The sequence below is a fragment of the Vespa crabro genome, chromosome 2 (genome assembly GCF_910589235.1).
Source record: "Vespa crabro chromosome 2, iyVesCrab1.2, whole genome shotgun sequence".
In the NCBI taxonomy this organism is placed as follows: Eukaryota; Metazoa; Arthropoda; class Insecta; order Hymenoptera; family Vespidae; genus Vespa; species Vespa crabro.
The window spans coordinates 10,589,726-10,609,318 of NC_060956.1; the positions used below are offsets into that span (position 1 = coordinate 10,589,726).

Sequence of the window (19,593 nt, forward strand, 5' to 3'; positions counted from 1 at the left end):
AATTTTGAAAAAATAATCAACAAATGTATATACGTTATATGCATTTGTCGTTGAATAAAATCATATTATTGTTGCGTCCTATCTAATACAGATCACCACGAAATTAACATCAGTCATCAGTAGAGGAAATAAATATAAGAAATTGGATAGTAACACCTTACTAAATTATCAAAAATAAGGAAAAAAGAATAAATCAATTCATTATTTTCGTTTACATCGATACAATAAAAAAAACATCGGAATCGTTTAACCTCGAAAACTTAAGATTTCCTGTATTACGAATCTAGATGCTTCCCAATGTATTACACATTAGTTATAAAATCTCTATCTTTTTAGTCTATAAAATCTGAAAAAAACTATAAATTTTTCAAAAATTTAACAATATTTTAGAAACTAAGATCCATTAGCATAAACGATTGGACACGTATTTTCTTATTTTTGTCATAAAATTATCTGATCAAAACTCATTAAAATGATCGAGTGTGTTACTTTAGTCTCTTCGTACAAACATCGTGAAATGAATTTCTTTATATTTAGGAATATTTAGAAAATCTGAGAATCAGTTATTTACGCACACAAAAAAATAGGCAATCGCTATTTCATGGACATAAAACGCACACTATTCAAGCGTGCATATGAAAATCAAAAGTGGAGATATGAGCTTCATTTCTTTTGCCCAAAATTTCGAGGGGCGCCACATTACTAAACGTTTTCTTCGCGAAAAATGTCGAAAATAGCATTTGCGCCATCTGGGAGAACAGAAGTAAATCTCGACCAATTTTGATGAACACGATCTCATTTTAGAAACGGAAGTTTAATCTACGGCACTGTTCCACAGGACTTTTAAAGAAACTTTTTATTTGTGCATAAACTATTCTCGAAAAATACCTTTTGTTAACACAATTTTTTTCGAAGAAAATAAAGCTATTTCAAAAATTCGAAGCCAATAGACGGTAGATTAAACGTTTATTTTAAAAATGAGAACTTGTTCGTCAAAATCGGTCAAGAATTACGTCTGTTTTCTTTGATTTCGTAAACCATTAAAAAAAGAGATAATGAACAGCCTTAAGAAAAAAGAAAATCATTTGCGACTGTTAATCAAGAACGATGTAAAATGATTTTATCTCTACCGTTATGTAGAAGTAATCATTTCTATCGAGCTTATTCTTTATAACATAATGAAAATGGATCTCAAGGCGTTAATAAGATCTTCCGGACGGTAGGAACTGGATTACACGCGACTTCCCAGGCTTTTCTACGTTTCGAAATGATTTCGAACGCGCGAGAGAAGAAGTTGTTTTATTTAAACACGATTCATAGTTACGCGTACGTACTTATACTTATTCAGGTACATAGAAACGACCTGAATCGTAAGGAAGTACAGACGAGTTGGTTAACGGGTAAATCCGATATACGACTTGCATATAACTCCGGTCTAGCGTTATAACCGCTTTCTGCGCGTTCTGTTTCCTATTCGTCGAGATGTACGCGTTAGTTTCCCTTGAGTTTTTCACGTAGTCATGTACACATACATATGTATATTTATACACATACATAGATGCGCATAGATACGCAGATAATTGTAGCTTTACAATTGGATTTTGAACAATCAAAGAAAATATGTATCTGTTTTCTTTACTTCTCGTTTTAGAATTAATATTAAATTGGCAATAATTAATATTATTTTTCGAAAACGTTTTCTAAGTCAAATTTTTTCTTTTGCTGCTTAAGAAAAGTCTCGGTACTTCCCGATGGTTAAACTTTTCAAAACTGAACATATAAAGACGATGATACTTTACGTGAAAAATAGCACGCTCTCAGACAGTGAGAAAACGTTGCATCAAACACAATGTTCGCATTGAAAATGTTTACATTTTGCGAAGCACATTTCGGTCCTCCATGATGAAACCTCTAGAGATTTCCAAGGTAGATGATATTGTCGCAGAAAAATATGAGACGCAGTTCCCGGAAAATTCTCTTTCAAATAAATAGCTCGAATTTTTATGTAATCGCCGTGAATTAAAACATTACATATTCAATCGATGCAACAGCACATTTACGTAACTTTCGTATTAACGAATAAGCGTGTTTGTTATTCCTTTTTTTTTTTTTTTTTTTGTAGAAAAGTAAAGATCGTACTACGACGTCAATGAATTTTGTAAAATGATATTGAGCGACGTAATGATTCGAGAAAAAATTGTGGTAAAAGGCTGACGAGCGAGATAACGAAAGCTTTCCGCATCGCATCACGTTTCTGCGATCTTAACGATCGTCCTTAAAGGGATAGAAAGAGGAAGAGGGAAAGAGAACGATCTCCCTTCAACGTCGATCCCTCGAGGAAAGACTCGTTAAAATTCTATCTGGACGATTATCTTGGCCGATTAGGAGAACCGAACTACGAGGGGATAATTTAATCGACCGCAAAATCGTGCTTCACAACTCGATACTTGCTCGATGAATATTTTGCGGTTAAAGAAAGGGTATTGAGATCAATGACGAATTCATGAAAAATCACGAATTTTTCCTTCGAATCACACGATAAGATATTATCTGAAAGAATAAAGATTAGTCACATTTGTTCTATCCAAAGTTTCTATAATCATACAATTTGATTGTTAATATTTCACAATAACTCGATATCACTATAATAATAATATTATGCGTATCTATTATAATATTCGAGTTCATATAATATACATATCTATTATAATATCAAATGATAATCCATAAATTAATAAAAATATCATACAATATGATTTAAAAAAGTATTTCCGAAGTGAAAAAATAAGATTTTCATCGTGTCATTAAAATATGAAAACTCGCCCCTATTCATACACACACACACACACACGCACATATTTCGAAAAGATTGATTTTTCATCCGGCTACGCATATCTCGCTTACAGTCGACGTATTTCAAACGAAATGCGTGCCAAGAGAGAAACGAGAATTTCGAATCGGCGATACGCCTGTTTCGACGTGATTCATGAATGATCGAGGATCTATGAGAGAAACAGAAAGAGAGAGAGAAAGAGAGAGAGAAAAAGAGAGAGAGAGAGAGAGAAAGAGAGAGAAAAAGAGAGAGAGAGAAAGAGAGAGAGAGAAAGAGAGAAAGAAAGAGAGAAAGAAAGAGAAAGAAAGAGAAAGAAAAAGAAAGAGAGAAAGAAAGGTATACGTGAGGCACGATATCGAGAAAGTGAATTCTCCTCGGACTCTCGGCTCACATTTCCGAGAGTATCCTCCTCTCGATTTCTCCAGCTTACAACTGTTCACGGAGATGACGCCATTCCTCTCATTACGGCCATTCACGAGCCTGTAATAATTATACTTACTAGCATTATACTCAACCCCTCTCTTTAAGGAGAATCATCGCGTTGGAACTCTTGTCAAACATAAGTACATACGTTATTGTCGTCTACCCTTCATCATACGTATTGTTAATAAGAAGTTAGACTGAATTAATATATGTCCATAACAACGACGAGTTCGTTCTCTAATCCGTTATTTTTAACGATATCTAATTGACCAAACAATTATCGTTAATCTAACATCCCACTTCTCTCTCTCATTCTCACTCTGTCTCTCTCTCTCTCTTTCTCTCTCTCTAACTTGCTCTCATGTCGCTTACTACTCGAAAGAGAATTTGGTTCAGATCAACATAAACCACACCATACTAGCTAGCTTTTTATTTTATCGAATGTTCCTTGACATGGTTAGTTAAAACGGTTTATCAAGACTACGTTACGATTACTGGCACGTTCATGAACTTAGAGGATATGCAATAAAATAAACAGGTTAACATGATATTACTCGTTTTATCGAGCCTCGTCGTAGATATTTGACCAGTCATGAGAAAAATTAAAAAGGACCGCTAGATACGAAATTGTCCAAAAAACAAATAATGTTTTCTTAACGTTCGCTAATGATACCATTTAAAAGGGAAGAATTAAACTTTTTACCATGTAAAATATTTTATGTCATATTTTCTATTTGATTGATGTAACATTTTATGCAAATTAGTATTAAAAATAGTAATCTGATATTTAACATACGTACTATTACATATTTAACGTTTTACCAAGAATTAATTAATTTGTCATAAGTCCGTTTATAACGTAGTCTATAACACATAGTACAAAACGTATTATGCATTAATAGCAAAAAAGAAACATTGACAAATATTTAATTCGGATAAATATATTTTTTTTATTAAATAAAGGTAACATGATTTAGGAAATTATTAAAAAAATAACGTAATCTATAACACATAGTACAAAATGTATTTTGCATTAATAACAAAAAGAAAACATTGACAAATATTTAATTCGGATAAATATATTTTTTTTATTAAATAAAGGTAACATGATTTAGGAAATCATTAAAAAGATATTCAATATATTATGATTATTATAAATGACGTCATTGTATTAATATTAATAATTTAAGTTTCACAATTGGGGAGCAATAAGGGATTTTAACTATTTTCAATATTTCTCTCTATAAATTTCATAAATCTATAATTAACATTTTATACTCTTGATAGTATTTTCTTTTCTGCAGGTTAGAATTATAAGAAAATAATTGTTTTCCATTTTCTTTTATTATTTAATAGGTTCACATGAATTATTGGTAATGTTATATATGTATAATAGGTCTTAATGACAATACATGTATGATAAAAGATAACCTATATATGATAAACTAAATGCATGGAAAACAAACGCGTTAAGAGTAAATTTCAAAATTGTGTTATAATATTATATTATATTCAACAGTATGAAAGAACTTGCTGAGGTATAATTTATAAAACAATATAAGATCTATATATTCGACAACTCTTTCCAACATATCTTTCCTATCGATTTCACTTCTGTGTGAGAGAAAACTTTCTTCTAACAGAAGACGTCACGGAACGTCTGCTTTGAAATCATCGTCGTCCCACGAAAAAGACCGTGTACCTTTCTCGTACACGGGTCTCTCAAGGTCATAGGCCGCTTAACAACCTGGAACCTCGGAGTTTCCTGCATCGTCACGCGTATTATTCTTCTCTCGTCGGTCGTTGCACCGGAGAACAGTAATCCTTGAGGTAAGTGCTACGACGATGGGACACCACGTGCGTACTTCGACAAACGTTTGATTTATGAATGTGTATGTGCGTATGTCGTATACATGTACCTGTACGCGCGCGCGCGCGTTGTGTGTCATATATGTATGTTGTGTATGCACTACCAACTGCGTAACATTCCCAAGATATACTGTAGACGCCGTGTAATAACGTAAACACGATACTAACGTGGAATATACAATACAACGTTCGAAGGGCCTAAGTTATAAAAAGAAAAAGAGGAAAAAAGAGAGGGAAAAAGAAAGAGAGAGAGAGAGATAGAAGAAGAAAGAGAGAAAGAGAAAGAGAGAGAACCGATAGCAAGAATCGTGTCGTGTCGATAGATCACATCGTTCGTATTCGTGTTTATTGTCTCGTCACGAAATACGACGTGCCTTGAGAAAGGAAAGAAACTGAGAGGAAGGAAGAGGGGAAAGAATAACTTCAGAAGGTATAGAGAAAGAAGAAACGGTAGAAAGAGAGAAATAGAGATAGGGTGAGAGAGAGGGGGAAGAGAGAGAGAGAGAGAGAGAGAGAGAGATTTCGTCGGAATGATGTCGAGATCAAAGGAGTACAAATGTGCCTTTGCCTTTGGGCGACAATGAAGTTACTAATAATACACCGCAATTGTGTGAACTTCCCTTTCGAAATAATATCTATCAAAGATGAAACCTGACTATTTTTTATTAGAAAGATAATAATCACTGAAAAAAAATTATCAAAGGATCTATTTGATCTACCGAATACTTTTTCGCTAAACGCACAATTATATATAGATATGTAATATATATGTAATATGTATATAATTATTTTTTATATTCTTTATTTGTAGTATTCTAAAAAATTATTTTTAACATTAGAGCTATCGATCTATTTTTACCATATCCTTTAATTTGATATAATAAAATTAGATTTATATTTATTTAGATTGATATATTTATTATATCCATTAATTTGATATCGTAAAATTAGATTAATAATGATATTTTTAGTTTATTTCATCTTATAATAGTAAGTATTATAGAAGAGAACAGCTTTTAATTTATATATTTTTAATAGATATAATTCAAATAATTACAAAATAAGAAATCTAAAATTCATCATTTTTACTGATTTCGTAATTCTAGTATTACATACTCGTTTATGTAATAATATATATATATATATATATATATATATATATATATATATATATTAAAAAAAATATATATTAATAAAATAAATAATATATATGTATATTATATATATTAATTATTATATATTATATATTATATTATATATATTATTATATACTATATATACGAAAATTTTTAATTTTTTAATAAAGAATTTGTCGATATACTTAATATATTAGAAAATAAATATATACCATAACATGTCGGATTCCTATAAAATAATAATAAAATAGTTAATTTCTATGAAACAAATTATAATGACGATATAGCGGTATATCGATCTATATTACATTGTATGTTAATACCATTTTAAAACAAAAATTTTTGAATTATCTAAAGTTCTTTCAACTCTATTATTAATACTTAATTTTTATTTCCTATTTAATGTCATGATGTTCCTCGCTGAACAACGACTTTTACGTATAAACGAAGAAAATAATTTAAAGTAACAAATGTGTATCTGCTTATTTAAATGGTTACTATCTACTAATCTATCAAGATACTCTAAAAAGTTTTTAAGAAACAGTTATAGTAATAAAACATTTATTTATTTTGCGGAAAATATATAATGCCAATCTGTTAGGTCTGTCAGTTATGATACTAATTCAAGCTGATTAATCATGCGCAAGAAAACTATTCAACGACGGCGTAACAAGGCATCTTGTTTCCTGTCTGAGAAAACGAAAGACACGTGGCAAAAGGATGTACAAGAAAATTCATTTAGGATTCTTGTTCATTCGCATACTTCTCATTTACGATTACTATAGTACTGGCATTATGTTACCGACGTATTTGCCACATTCTAACGAGGGATGGCTTTTCGAGCCATTAATTTACCGAGTATGTTCAACTTGACAGACGATGTTCCCTAATCGCACCAAAATGCATCCTGCTAGCGCGATAACAATATCTTCAAATGCAGCTGCAAACGTGAATCTATTGTCCTATTTTTATATTAATTATTATTATTCTATGATAATAATTATAATAATTATTAATAATTTTACAGTTTTTATAATAATTACTAATAATAATTATTATCAAAACTGTAATTATTATTAAAAAAAAATTTGTTGCAAGATTGAATATTTTTTGCATTTTGAAGATAAGAATTAAAAATAGTAGTACTTAATAATGATTTGTAGCGATGTTCATATATTATTAGAAAAAACATATTTTTTAAAACAACGAAATAAATAATATTTCTTTTACATTCATTCGATAAATCGCGAGTAATATCGATTTCCTAGAACTTGCCGTAATAAATTCAATCTTTTTGTCGACGACCAAGAATAAAATTTTTATGCGAAGTTTCGTTTCTAATCAAATGACATAACCATTGTAATATGTTGAAATTAATAGGTACAACGTATAAAATAATCATTGAACGTATAAATAAGAAATATCCTTGTTTATTGCTAATCTTTCAATTTTCTGTCCTTTTTTATATTATTAATAAAAAAATAAAAGATTAATTTATATTTGTTATAATCATTAAAACTATTATATTAACATTTAAAAATTAAAAAAATTACTTTTAAAGAATTATTTATATTTTGTAATATCTGAATCTTAATTAGATACACATACACATGGCAAGTAATATATTGCATAAATTGCGGATGCATAAAACATCAATATATTTAATTCTACATATCAGATGTGTTCAAAAGTTCTTGTAAATTTGATTTACAAAAACCTGGATTTTATAAATTTTATTTAAATATTAAAAAAAAATAAAAATAAAAATCATATATTTTGATATCATTTATAAGGTGTAAAACTGCAAAGTAGTAACAAAGTATAGGAAATACATATGTTGAAAGATATAAAATTTGCAACCATTTTACAAATAACCGGAGGCAAGATTTTCCATTTCTGAATTGAAAATATATGACATGGCGCCTGGTCTGGTTTCGTCTATATATAACTAAAATCGTATTCGAATAGGATATATGTTACCTGTCTACATATACCTATATTTAAAAAAGATAAAACATACATTTCAATATACATACATACATTCCATGATTTTCACGTATACCGTCAAAGTACAAAAGTAAACTAGGGGATATGACCCAAGATATAACACCTACATCACCCTAATTTATTCCGTATTTGATTAAAAATCTTAATTAGGAATACGTATCAATTTGTTGTAACTAATTGTCAAATATTAATGATCATTACGTGATAAACTACTTTCAAAATAAGTACTTATATTTATTAATATATAATCACACCAGTAGTATACGAATATTTTATTATAATATGATAGTTCTATATAAATAAAATTGACTATATACTTTGTATGTTGTATGCTATTCGTATACATTTATATAATTAGAAATTTCGCTTACCGATGTATAATTCACGATATTACGACACACACACAGAGATAAATGCACGTCGTATACAATAAACTAACATTTGTTAAAAAAGTGATTTTTAAACTAAACATGTACTACCTGATGTTCACCCATGCGAATAGTACTTAATCACACGAGACGCATAAACGAGAATGCAGTAAACACAGAGTGAAAAAACGAATATTAATCAATTAGTAACTGATAATATTCAGGTAAAAAATAAAGATTCACTTATAATTTAACTCTATGGATTAATGACTATTTTTTTTCTTTTTTCGAAACAGTAAAGTTATATATCGTTTTTATGGAACTATTTTTAAATGATTTTAACTTCGAAAAAATTCATTTTTGACGTAATAAAAATTAACTTTATAGTAGTATTATATCAAAATATCCTTGGGATGAATCCTTTTTAAAGATGACTATTTTAATTAATTAATAATATTATATTTTTCATTTGCAATGGTTGCATGCTCTTTTTACGAAGTTCGATATTGATACCTCAACTTCTACGTTAATCTCATGATAAATTGAATAAACTATAAAATAGTTTTAATTACGTGCTAATAATTCCTAATACTACTAGATACGAACAATAAGGGTCTAATCTAAGCTAATATTAATAAATATGCAAAAGACATATTTTATGAAAAAAAGATACAAAAAATGTACAATCGATTAATAAATTTACAAAAGAATTCACTCACGGTTATACTCAACAATTAAAACCAGTGAGTTCGTGATCTGGATCTTTTATACCTGATCCTCTACATAATGAATATTAAAGGAACTTGAATTTGTTTTAAATTACTAATAAAGAAGTTTTATGAAGAATAATCGTTGAACATTTTATTAAAATAAATTAAAATACGATGAAATATTAATTAGTAATTGTATTATAATATATTATTGTATTATAATTATATTATTTAGGTATTATACATGACCTACGGAAAAATCAAGCCATCTTTTTGTTTGTAAGAATCGTATTATTATTGAAGTGAAATAGGGGAAGCATTCCACCTAGCTTCGAGCAACACGATTCTCGATATTTTTCGTTTACATTGCCGTTCGATTTTCTGAAACTTCAATCAAAATAAAACAATCAAATGTTCCTTTACATATGCTGATAGATATATTAAGTTTAAAGGAGGAAACCCGTTATGAGCGGACAGTACAACTCACCGAAGTACGGCATAACACAACATAGCATCGGTTACTTTATGCTACTATATACCCACGAAGCATGAACCACGAACGTGAATCACGCTGTCGTGCTCACTTTAGTTATTTTCATTTTTGTTAATGGAAAGTGTGTACTATTTACATGTCATTTTTAATTTACAACAGCGTAAATCGAATTGTAGTCATAAACATAATAATTTCTGTAAGTTGTCATGTTATTTATTCTATTGTCAAATTATTCGTTTACTAAAAACTGAACAAAAGAAATACAAGAAATAGCGATAGTGGGTTAGATAGTTGATGTTACAGTGTTGAGTTTCGGGAGATTCTACATTTATACAAAAAAAATCTTAGAAATAATTATTCTGATGATTTTAAACATTTATTACAAATGACAAAAATATAATTTGCAAATTTGTTAAAATGACCGGCGATAAGTAATAAAACAAAATTAGCAGTAATGTTGGATTACATAACAACAGGAGAATCAATTAAAAGTTTAAAATATTTTTTCCGTACCTAAGAAAGCACAATAAGTAAATTTATCTCGTATACTTCTGATACCATTTATATGTTGTTGTAAGTAAAATTATTTAATTAAGTAAAAAATTAATAATTACTATTATGTTTATTACTATTATTATTGTTATTTTTGTTATTATTTAAATAATAAATTATATAACTAAACAAATTACATTATGTATTACATGTTAAGTATTATTATATATATATTGACATTAAAATTATAAATAAGAAAATACAATTATTTCCTGTAGAATTTATAGATTAGTTATAGATATAATTAAAGATTAATTAATATGTATTAATTACCTTTGAATAAATTAAGATTAATTCATTCGAAGGTGAATAAATATATTCAGAAGCTTCACTGCATAACATATAAACTTGGTACAGATGAGTTATTATATTGATATTGAATAGTTGATGTACACATTCTGTTTACAAACAAAATTATAATTCATTGTTGCATTTGGAAATTCGATGATTCGCAATAACGATCCTAATATTTGCTGAAATGATTCTAGCTATTCTTCTTCTCTGCAATTTGTACCGCTCGTGTTGGAATTTATTTAAAGCATGATAAAGAAAGACTAAATTTTTGCTCACCTTCTGCTTTTTTTCTTTTTTGTGAGAAAAAGTCTTATCATTAATAATATTTCCTACTGTCATTTGTCCTTTTCTTGATTAACTTCAATTTTAGTATTATTTCTTTGCAACGTATGAGAGCACAAATAATTTTTTCAAGTATCGATGATACAAGAATATAAGAAAAATATTGAATATGGATTCAAAACGCATTAGAATTTTCTAGAATGCATAGAAACTTTCGATGGAAAATACATCGTCATAAAATCTCCTTTAAGTGGCTCAGGCTACTGCAATATTAAGAACAGTTACAATATCGTATTGCTTGCTTTGGTTGGTAGTAATTATTGCTTCCGATATACCGACGTTGGAGCTAAAAAAAGATCATATGAAGACATTTCAAAATAATTTATTTATATTAATACTGCTTTAGAAATTGATGCTCTTACCGAACGCCTAATTCGATCAGTATAAGAGATTATCCGTATCTGTCAAAAAAATATTTATAAAACCCTGTAGTCGACGTAATTTATTAGGAAAAGAGAGGATTTATAGTTACAGACTTTTCAGAGCATGCAAAGTCGTGGAAAACACGTTTGAAATGCTTGTTAGTAAATTTATAATTTTTGAAAAGTCAATTATACTAAAACTAGAGACAATGTACAAAGTGGTTTTTGCATCCTGTACTTTGCACAACTTGTTTGAGAAAAATCAATCCATGCTATATACCTAGTGACCTAATTGAGTACGAAGAAGAGAACTATTATGTTTCTTTCAGTTCATAGAATCCATTTAGAAACAATGGTTTACAAAATTTGCTATCAGTGCATAACAGACATGCAAACTTTGAAGCAGAAGGAATATGAGAAATGTTACTATTTCAATGGTAAAGGAGTATGGCAATATCAAATATTAATTAAATCAAATATTAACTGAAAATATTACTTATTTTACCAAAGAAAGATATTATTTATATTAGTATATGCGTAGTTATTCTCTTTTAAATGTACTCACTAATATCAAATATTAAGGTGTAATAATAATAGTTTCTCTTCAAAGGATGAATAAAGGAATTCATCTTCGTAAACTACACTATTATTTGGTTTATGGGCATCATTTTTAGATTTTCCTGGCCTTTGACTACCCTTGATCTTCTTTAATTCTTGGCAATACGAACTTCTCAAGTTTACAAATTTTTAAATTACTTCTTTTGTACTTAAAGTCTCCGAAACCATTTGTACTTAAAGTCTCCGAAATTCGTTAAATTCTTGCTGATGCTCGTATATCACGATCCCTGTATTCATTAAATGTCGGATTATAAAATACTGATTCCATCTGATCAAACCCGACAAAACCCGTCTGACAAAACCGAAAACGCTGCGTAGATATTTTGTTCCACGCGTGCTACTGCCACGATTGAAATTCAAACCGGTTTGATCCTCAGTCACAACTGAGTCGTGGAGGTATTAACGTCACAGGCAATCTTCACGATAGCATGCTCACACAAGTCGTAGTCCACAAAAATGTAATTCACCTTCTTGGTTCACGCCCTCGTGGGAAAGCGGCATTACTTTGCATTGATTTAAACGGATTGTAACTCACTATGGCATAGATCGACACAAGAACTAAACGACCAGAATGCTTTGTGTAACATTATTTCCGTTCGTTTCAAGCAACCAGTACGGCTTTGACCACGTACAACTGAACATCTTTTTCTCTAATGTTATATTTTAATTTTATTACAATATACCAAAAGTGAAGTATTCATAGAATTAATGCGGGAGTATTCATTCCTGTACGATGTCTTCTCAGATCCTTCATATTATGATAGCAAGAAAGATGACAACACTTGGCAACAAAATTTTCAGAAAAATTCGATTCTTTGACAGGTAAATATATTACAGCGCAATTATACAATTATACTATAATATATATTTATCATATTTTAACTATATTAAGTACTGCTTTAAATATGCATAAATGCTCATAAATTACTTAAGAACGTATAATATATACTATTTTGAAAGTTTAATATGTAAAGTCGTAAAAAATTAGTTCGAAATGTACTTTGGATCTGTAAAATATACACGTTCACACACACATGTTATTTCTATATTTTGGTATGTTACTATTTTGACTTTTTTGTTTCAGCTATAATGTGCAAAAAAAATGGATTGTTTTTCGAGACCGTTTTCGAAAAGAATACAAAAAGAGGAAGACTACGTTTGGACAGGCAGCTGAACAAAAACTGTTTTAAAATATAACGTTTAAAATATAACATGTTTAACAATCCCAATAAATGACCTCTAACAAACAAAAACCTTTATCTAAAATAATAGATCGTAGTCTGACGAGGAAGAGTAAAGGCAAAGATGTCATTCATCCTTCGTAACGCAAGTGTTACAAGATTACTTCCAGAGTAAAAAGAACATCTAGAAAGATCTATCTAGGCGGTATACAAACTAATGTTTCTAATAACGCTAATAGCGTTATTAGTTAATAGTTAAATCTGTCAATAATCTATCGATAATCTTTACATATAAAAATGATTCATATATAAAATACGATGAAATCTGAAAAATGAAATATTATTATTATTATGGAATAAAATCAATTTTTGTATATATATTGTCATCATCGTGTTTATATATACAATGCATATAAAAAAATATTAAGTGAAATTTAAATGAAATTAAGTGAATTTCGAGATTAATTAAATAATAAACAACATTAAAATACAAGCAGAATATCGCAAAGAAAAAACTTGAAAATTTAAGAAAAAATATTAACAAATACCTATATTAATGTCAAGTAATTAAAATATATATTAAGATATTAATTATACTAACATTTCTTAAATACGACTTCGGCATTTAGCAGTCAATTAATACATTAAGAAAAGGTGTACATTGGAAAGAAATATACTAATTAGTTGTAATTAGGACGATAAGATAATTTCCCGTGCAACTCTTTAACGCCGACGGAAATAAAAATGGCGTCGAAGCAAGCAGCCAACCAATAAAGTAATCGACGGTCCCCCCGCCACTTGTAAATAATAGCGTCACTATGCATATGTCCGCTGCTAAAATTTGTAATATTTTGACTTACAAATCGAAAAATACAACAATTTATATATGATATACAAGCACTTAAACTGTAAAATAGAATAATCTATCGGTTCAAACTATCAGAATAAATAACTAAGAAGTCCGATAAGACATGCAAATAAAACGAATGTAAATTTAAATTTCGCGAATAATTTTTGCGATATAACCACGATTTACTAGCAATATACCGTCAAAATCATGTTTTCAAGAATCGATCGATATATTAAAAGAAAGTATATGCTATCAAAAAAATATATTGATTACCTGTAATTACAAAAACAATATAGCTTCCGTACAAACTTAGTAAAGTTCAATCGAACGTTTATTACGCTAATTCAAATCATTGAAACAATCAACGATTTCCATCGCACATGTTCAATCGATTTACTTTCTATGCCGAGATTAACTTCACATATAAAAATTATTTATTTCGATTTATTTATTGTTTCTAAAATTGTTTTTTGATCAATTTTCTTACGTATAAAGTAATAGTAAAGAAACATTTCAATAACATACGAATTAAGTAAGTTATTAAAATTTGATAGTTTTGGAAATCTTCAGAGATAGTCATAAAATCTAGCATAATAATAGAATATCTATGAAAACGTGAAAAATCGCGTGTTTACGATCATATTCAAATCCATTAATACAATATATCTTTAAGGAATCGTAGCATATTCGATTTGAAAAAAAAAGAGAAAAACTTAAATATTATTATTATTTTATATTATTTTTTTATTTTATTTTGATATAAAAGAAATAAAATGATCAATAATATAATGATCAATAATATATAATCAGTGTTGGTAATAAAAAAAAATACAGTAGAACCAACAAGGAAATCCATTTCATATTCTTTTCCGTTTGGCGAATCATAAAATCCTGATCGTTTACTATGTGGAAATTTCTTACTCGCAAGAGTAGGTTCTTCTAGAAAGAAATTCTAGAACTATTTAGAAGCTTCCTACTTACGACTATCGTAAGTACTTAGATATGACCATCTACGAATCTATAATTTATCTAACCACTCAAGTATGACGATGTCGCTAGCTCATTTATTGTGCATCGTGAAACGTAATCGATTACAGTTTTTCGCTATATACACTCGATGTGATTACATATGCCGTCTACAATACATAAAAACGCCTGTACACGGATATATTCGTTAGCAAACTCGTTATGAATCAAACGATATGTAGAGCGTATCTGATTCAATTCCATCTCCTGAATATTACGATATGAAAATCTAAACATATTGTTTATACATACATATGTACGTATGTATATTAAATATCTTCATATATTTGTATAAGTACAAATAAGAAATTATAACTATTTTGTTACGCTTCATGAAGATTTTAATAACTGGAGACATGTCAATATTAAAAATATTAATATATTAAATATAATGAATGTTGTAGTAATTATGTCAATGCTTTTAGAAAAATAATATTTTAAATATTGTTACTTTAAATTCAAAATTATATTGTAAATTAAATTCTGTACATTAATGCTACATACTGTAAAACTCCATTATAATTATTGCAATAATAATATACAGAGAGTGTTGTATTTACAATTGCAATAATAAAATTAATAATTTCAGGTTCGCTAATTATTATTATAATGTTGAATAAAATATCTATAATTCAATACAATATTAAGAACAATAATTATTTACTATTAATTATAAATCTATATTTTCTCACTCTTATTCGTATTATCTCGATTATTTTCGATTTACCGAAGATGAAACTAGATATTAAAGATTTATAACGCTTCGGACAGTAATTTTGCTTTCTTTTTAAACGCGACAAAATGTGAACTATATATTTCCGGTATAGATTTCTGATCGTAGCTATCGCGTTTCAATTACTGTCGTTATATCGAACCGATATATTAGTAAATCCTTTAGTAAAAGATCTATAGTGTAAGATCATTTATAACACATGCGGGCTTATTGTGTATCACCAAGAGAGAATTCACCCTTATCGATTTCATTTTTCAAAGGATGATACATTCAGGCGGAAAAGATATCCATTGAAACCATCAGCTTACTTTGATACGAAGTTAGTTACATTTTAAAAATAACAACCGGAAAGGAATGAGAGAGAAGGAGAGAGAGAGAGAGAGAGAGAGAGAGAGAGAGAGAGAAAGATACACATTCGATTTTCTAAAATATCTATAATTTGTTTTTTTTTTCTTTTTATTAAAAAATTATTTTTTAAATCAACTTAAAAGCCCATCCAAAATTTGTATTTTCTTTTTATAGAACATATCATTATAATGATCTCATTAAAGTAATTTCCTGGAAAAATCATCGGATAAAAGTGAAATCAGCATATCACAGATGACGCATGCTCGTGAATGCAAAAAGGAAAGTTCAATCGCCGAAGAGATTTATGCATTAACTATCATATCGATTAGGAGATCGCGATAAGCAAATAATCGTTATTTCTATTAATATTTAAGTGAATTCAATATTTATGATTATTTACAAAATACGATCTATTTATCGAAAAGAAAAGGAATTAAAGCCATATTCGAAGGGTACAATGATGACGTTTACAGATTTTGGTGGTTTCTATTGAAACTCTGATTCATCCTCCATTTATTTAAATAAAATGGTATTCGTTTATAAGTGAACATCTATTAATTTATCATGTAATGTAATGTAATTTAAAATTCAATACAATACTAAGAACAATAATTATCTACTATTAATTATAAATCCATATTTTCTCACTTTTACTCATATTACCTTGATTATCTATGATTTATCAGAGATGAAACTAGATATTAAATATTTATAACGCTTCGGACAATAATTTCGCATTTTTCTTAAACGCGATAAAATGTGAACTAAATTTTCCGATATAGATTTCTGATCGTAGCTTCGTTTCTATTACTATCGTTATATCAAACCGATATATTAGTAAATGCTTTGGTAGAAGATCTATAGCGTAAGGTGATTATAAGCAGTGAGATCAAATTAAGGCCATCAGAAGATGGGCTTTTCTCGTTCAGGTTAAGTGGGTCGTTGTCGGTACGCCATTGACTGATTAGCTCTTGTACGAAGTTGCTAGTATCTCTTGCGTCACAGCATCGAAGTCGACGACCCAATTTCTTGCACAACCGAGGTCAATTAAAAAAAAGAGAAAGAAAAACGAAGAGAAGATTAAAAAAATCGATCGAATTGAAACAGTTTCTCTTTCTATCTTTCTATTTTTATATCTCTATGCTTTTTAAATTTCTTCTATTCTATACATAATTATTGTCTTTCTCATTTAAGAAAGACTTTCATTATAATCAATGATACGTTTGTTTACAAAATCATTGTTATGGCTCCCCAGCAATCTTTATTCTAATGAGATGTAATCTCTATTAAATATTTTTTTATTTATTATTTGTTATATAGTGTATGTACTCATGTATGTATGTATACATATAAACATATGCATACATATATCATATATATATACATATTATATATATACTCTATCATACTTATAGGTATCTATTATTTTGTTTAATAGACTCTTCTCTTTAATCGTAAAGTTCAACTTGTATAACATTCGAGGATAAAATAGAAAGGAAATGACTCGATATACAAAGACTGTTGAGCTATTTATAGAAGAATCTAAAATTCAAACCAGGGCTTTCATAAAATTGATGAGCTTTCATGTACATGAACATAAAAATACACATGAAAAAGGAGCGACTATTACTCGATCATACAAAAGTTTCCTCGCTTTTAGATTAAATGGAGCGTAATATTTTGCTATGGCTTACTTATCGATTTGATTTCGATATCATACTGATGGATAAAAAAGGAAGAGAGGATATAAAAGCATGATAAATGGAGTAGAGTCGGTGCGACTATTAAAACGCATTTGAATCCAAACAAAAGCCGACTCGCTCATTTATCCGCTCGAAACTCTAACCATTTGATTCTATTCAAATAAGGTTTAATATTCGGCCGAATAACGTATGTTTGAGGTCTATTTACTGTTTGATTTTTTATATTTAGCTGAATGTAATTCATCGGACATATTCGATTAAACGGGCATAGACACTAAATAAGTAGAAAATTGTCGAAATTTTAAACTCCTGAGAGATATTAATTCTATATAAAATATAATAAATACATTCATAAAATATAAGAAGTATTGTAAGAACATTATAAAATAATATTTCTTCTTCGAAACTACTTTGAGAAATCTATATTAAAACGTAAACAATTTAATAAATAATCTAAACGATGTTTACAAGAAAAACTATAATATATAATATTGTTTTATTTCTTTTTTTCTTTTTTAGGGAAAAATGAACGGACCGGTTTATGCGTCCTCCTGTCCTACACTACAATCGAATCTCTCTTTACATAGTTCATCATATTATAGCGAATACAGTGGCACAACTAGAAGACGATTGTCATCGACCGGTGAGGCTGATACTTCCGCTACTTCGAGCTACGAAGGAAGCGACAGCTCCGAAAACAGCGACGAATCACGATTGGATCCGGTTAGCCAAATGGAACGCGAACAATTGGAGACGTTCTTTCGTGGACTGAAATCACAGGTAATATTCGAAATACAATATACATTCGAAATACGATATACAGTATATCTATCTATATGTATATACACACTACATAAACATATACTACATAAACTCACTCACACATAAATATTATAAATTGTATAATTTTTATTGTATAATGATTATATTATATTATACATATATACATATATTATTATATAGTACCTATATACGAAAATTTATATAATGCATAGATTCATGTGCATGTTTAAATATTTATATACATTTCAATATATATATAAACACACATACACATACAAAGATAAATAAATAATTATTATATTATATTATACATATATATACACATATATACATATTATTATATAGTACTTATATGCAAAGGAATATAGAATGAACGAGTTCATATACATGTTTGAATATTTATATATATATTTCAATATATGTAAATATATTGTAATATCAAATATGGTGTCCTATCAAATATGGAAAATCAAAAGCAGCATTTTGTTGTTTAAGCAAGGAAATAGTTATGTAACGTGTATGGAAAAGATGTCTTAACAGAAAAAAAAAAAAAAAAAAAAAAATATATATATATATATATATATATTTCAATATATTTTAACTTCGTTATCTTTGCCTTTGAATTTACAGGTATTCGTATGCGAATCACTGGCAAACTTGTATCTTGGTAGCGCCTCGCAAACAGAAAGGTGGGAACTTCGATTCACCGGAATACCGGTTGTCGTCCTCGATCTTGGAGAAACACGATCAAGATCTAAAAGACGTATTCAGATTTTATTAGCTGAGCGAGGCACTTGCTTCACATTGTGGCGAGAAACTATTGATAATCTTTCATCCTATAAGGTATGTTTGTTTCTTTTACATTTTTAATTCTCTATAATTTAAAACTTCATAATCGATACATTTGAAAAGAGACAAGAAACAAGACATTAAATAGATGTAACGTGTCTAAAATCATATTG

General features: G+C 28.6%; 1 protein-coding gene and 1 long non-coding RNA gene across 2 annotated transcripts in view; one reads left to right on the forward strand and one right to left on the reverse strand.

Annotated features, from left to right (window-relative positions):
* LOC124432874 overlaps positions 1–19,593 on the forward strand; it is a 49,518-nt gene that overhangs the window by 27,006 nt on the left and 2,919 nt on the right. The window contains exons 2-3 of the mRNA XM_046982156.1: positions 18,368–18,628; positions 19,262–19,474. Coding sequence (XP_046838112.1) covers positions 18,368–18,628; positions 19,262–19,474 — 474 coding nt within the window. The remainder of the gene's footprint in view (positions 1–18,367; positions 18,629–19,261; positions 19,475–19,593) is intronic.
* On the reverse strand, positions 10,591–12,746 carry LOC124432875. The gene is made up of 3 exons (XR_006944386.1): positions 11,955–12,746; positions 11,390–11,428; positions 10,591–11,313 (listed from the first exon to the last, which is right to left on the reverse strand). It is a non-coding gene; the product is annotated as an uncharacterized LOC124432875 (long non-coding RNA).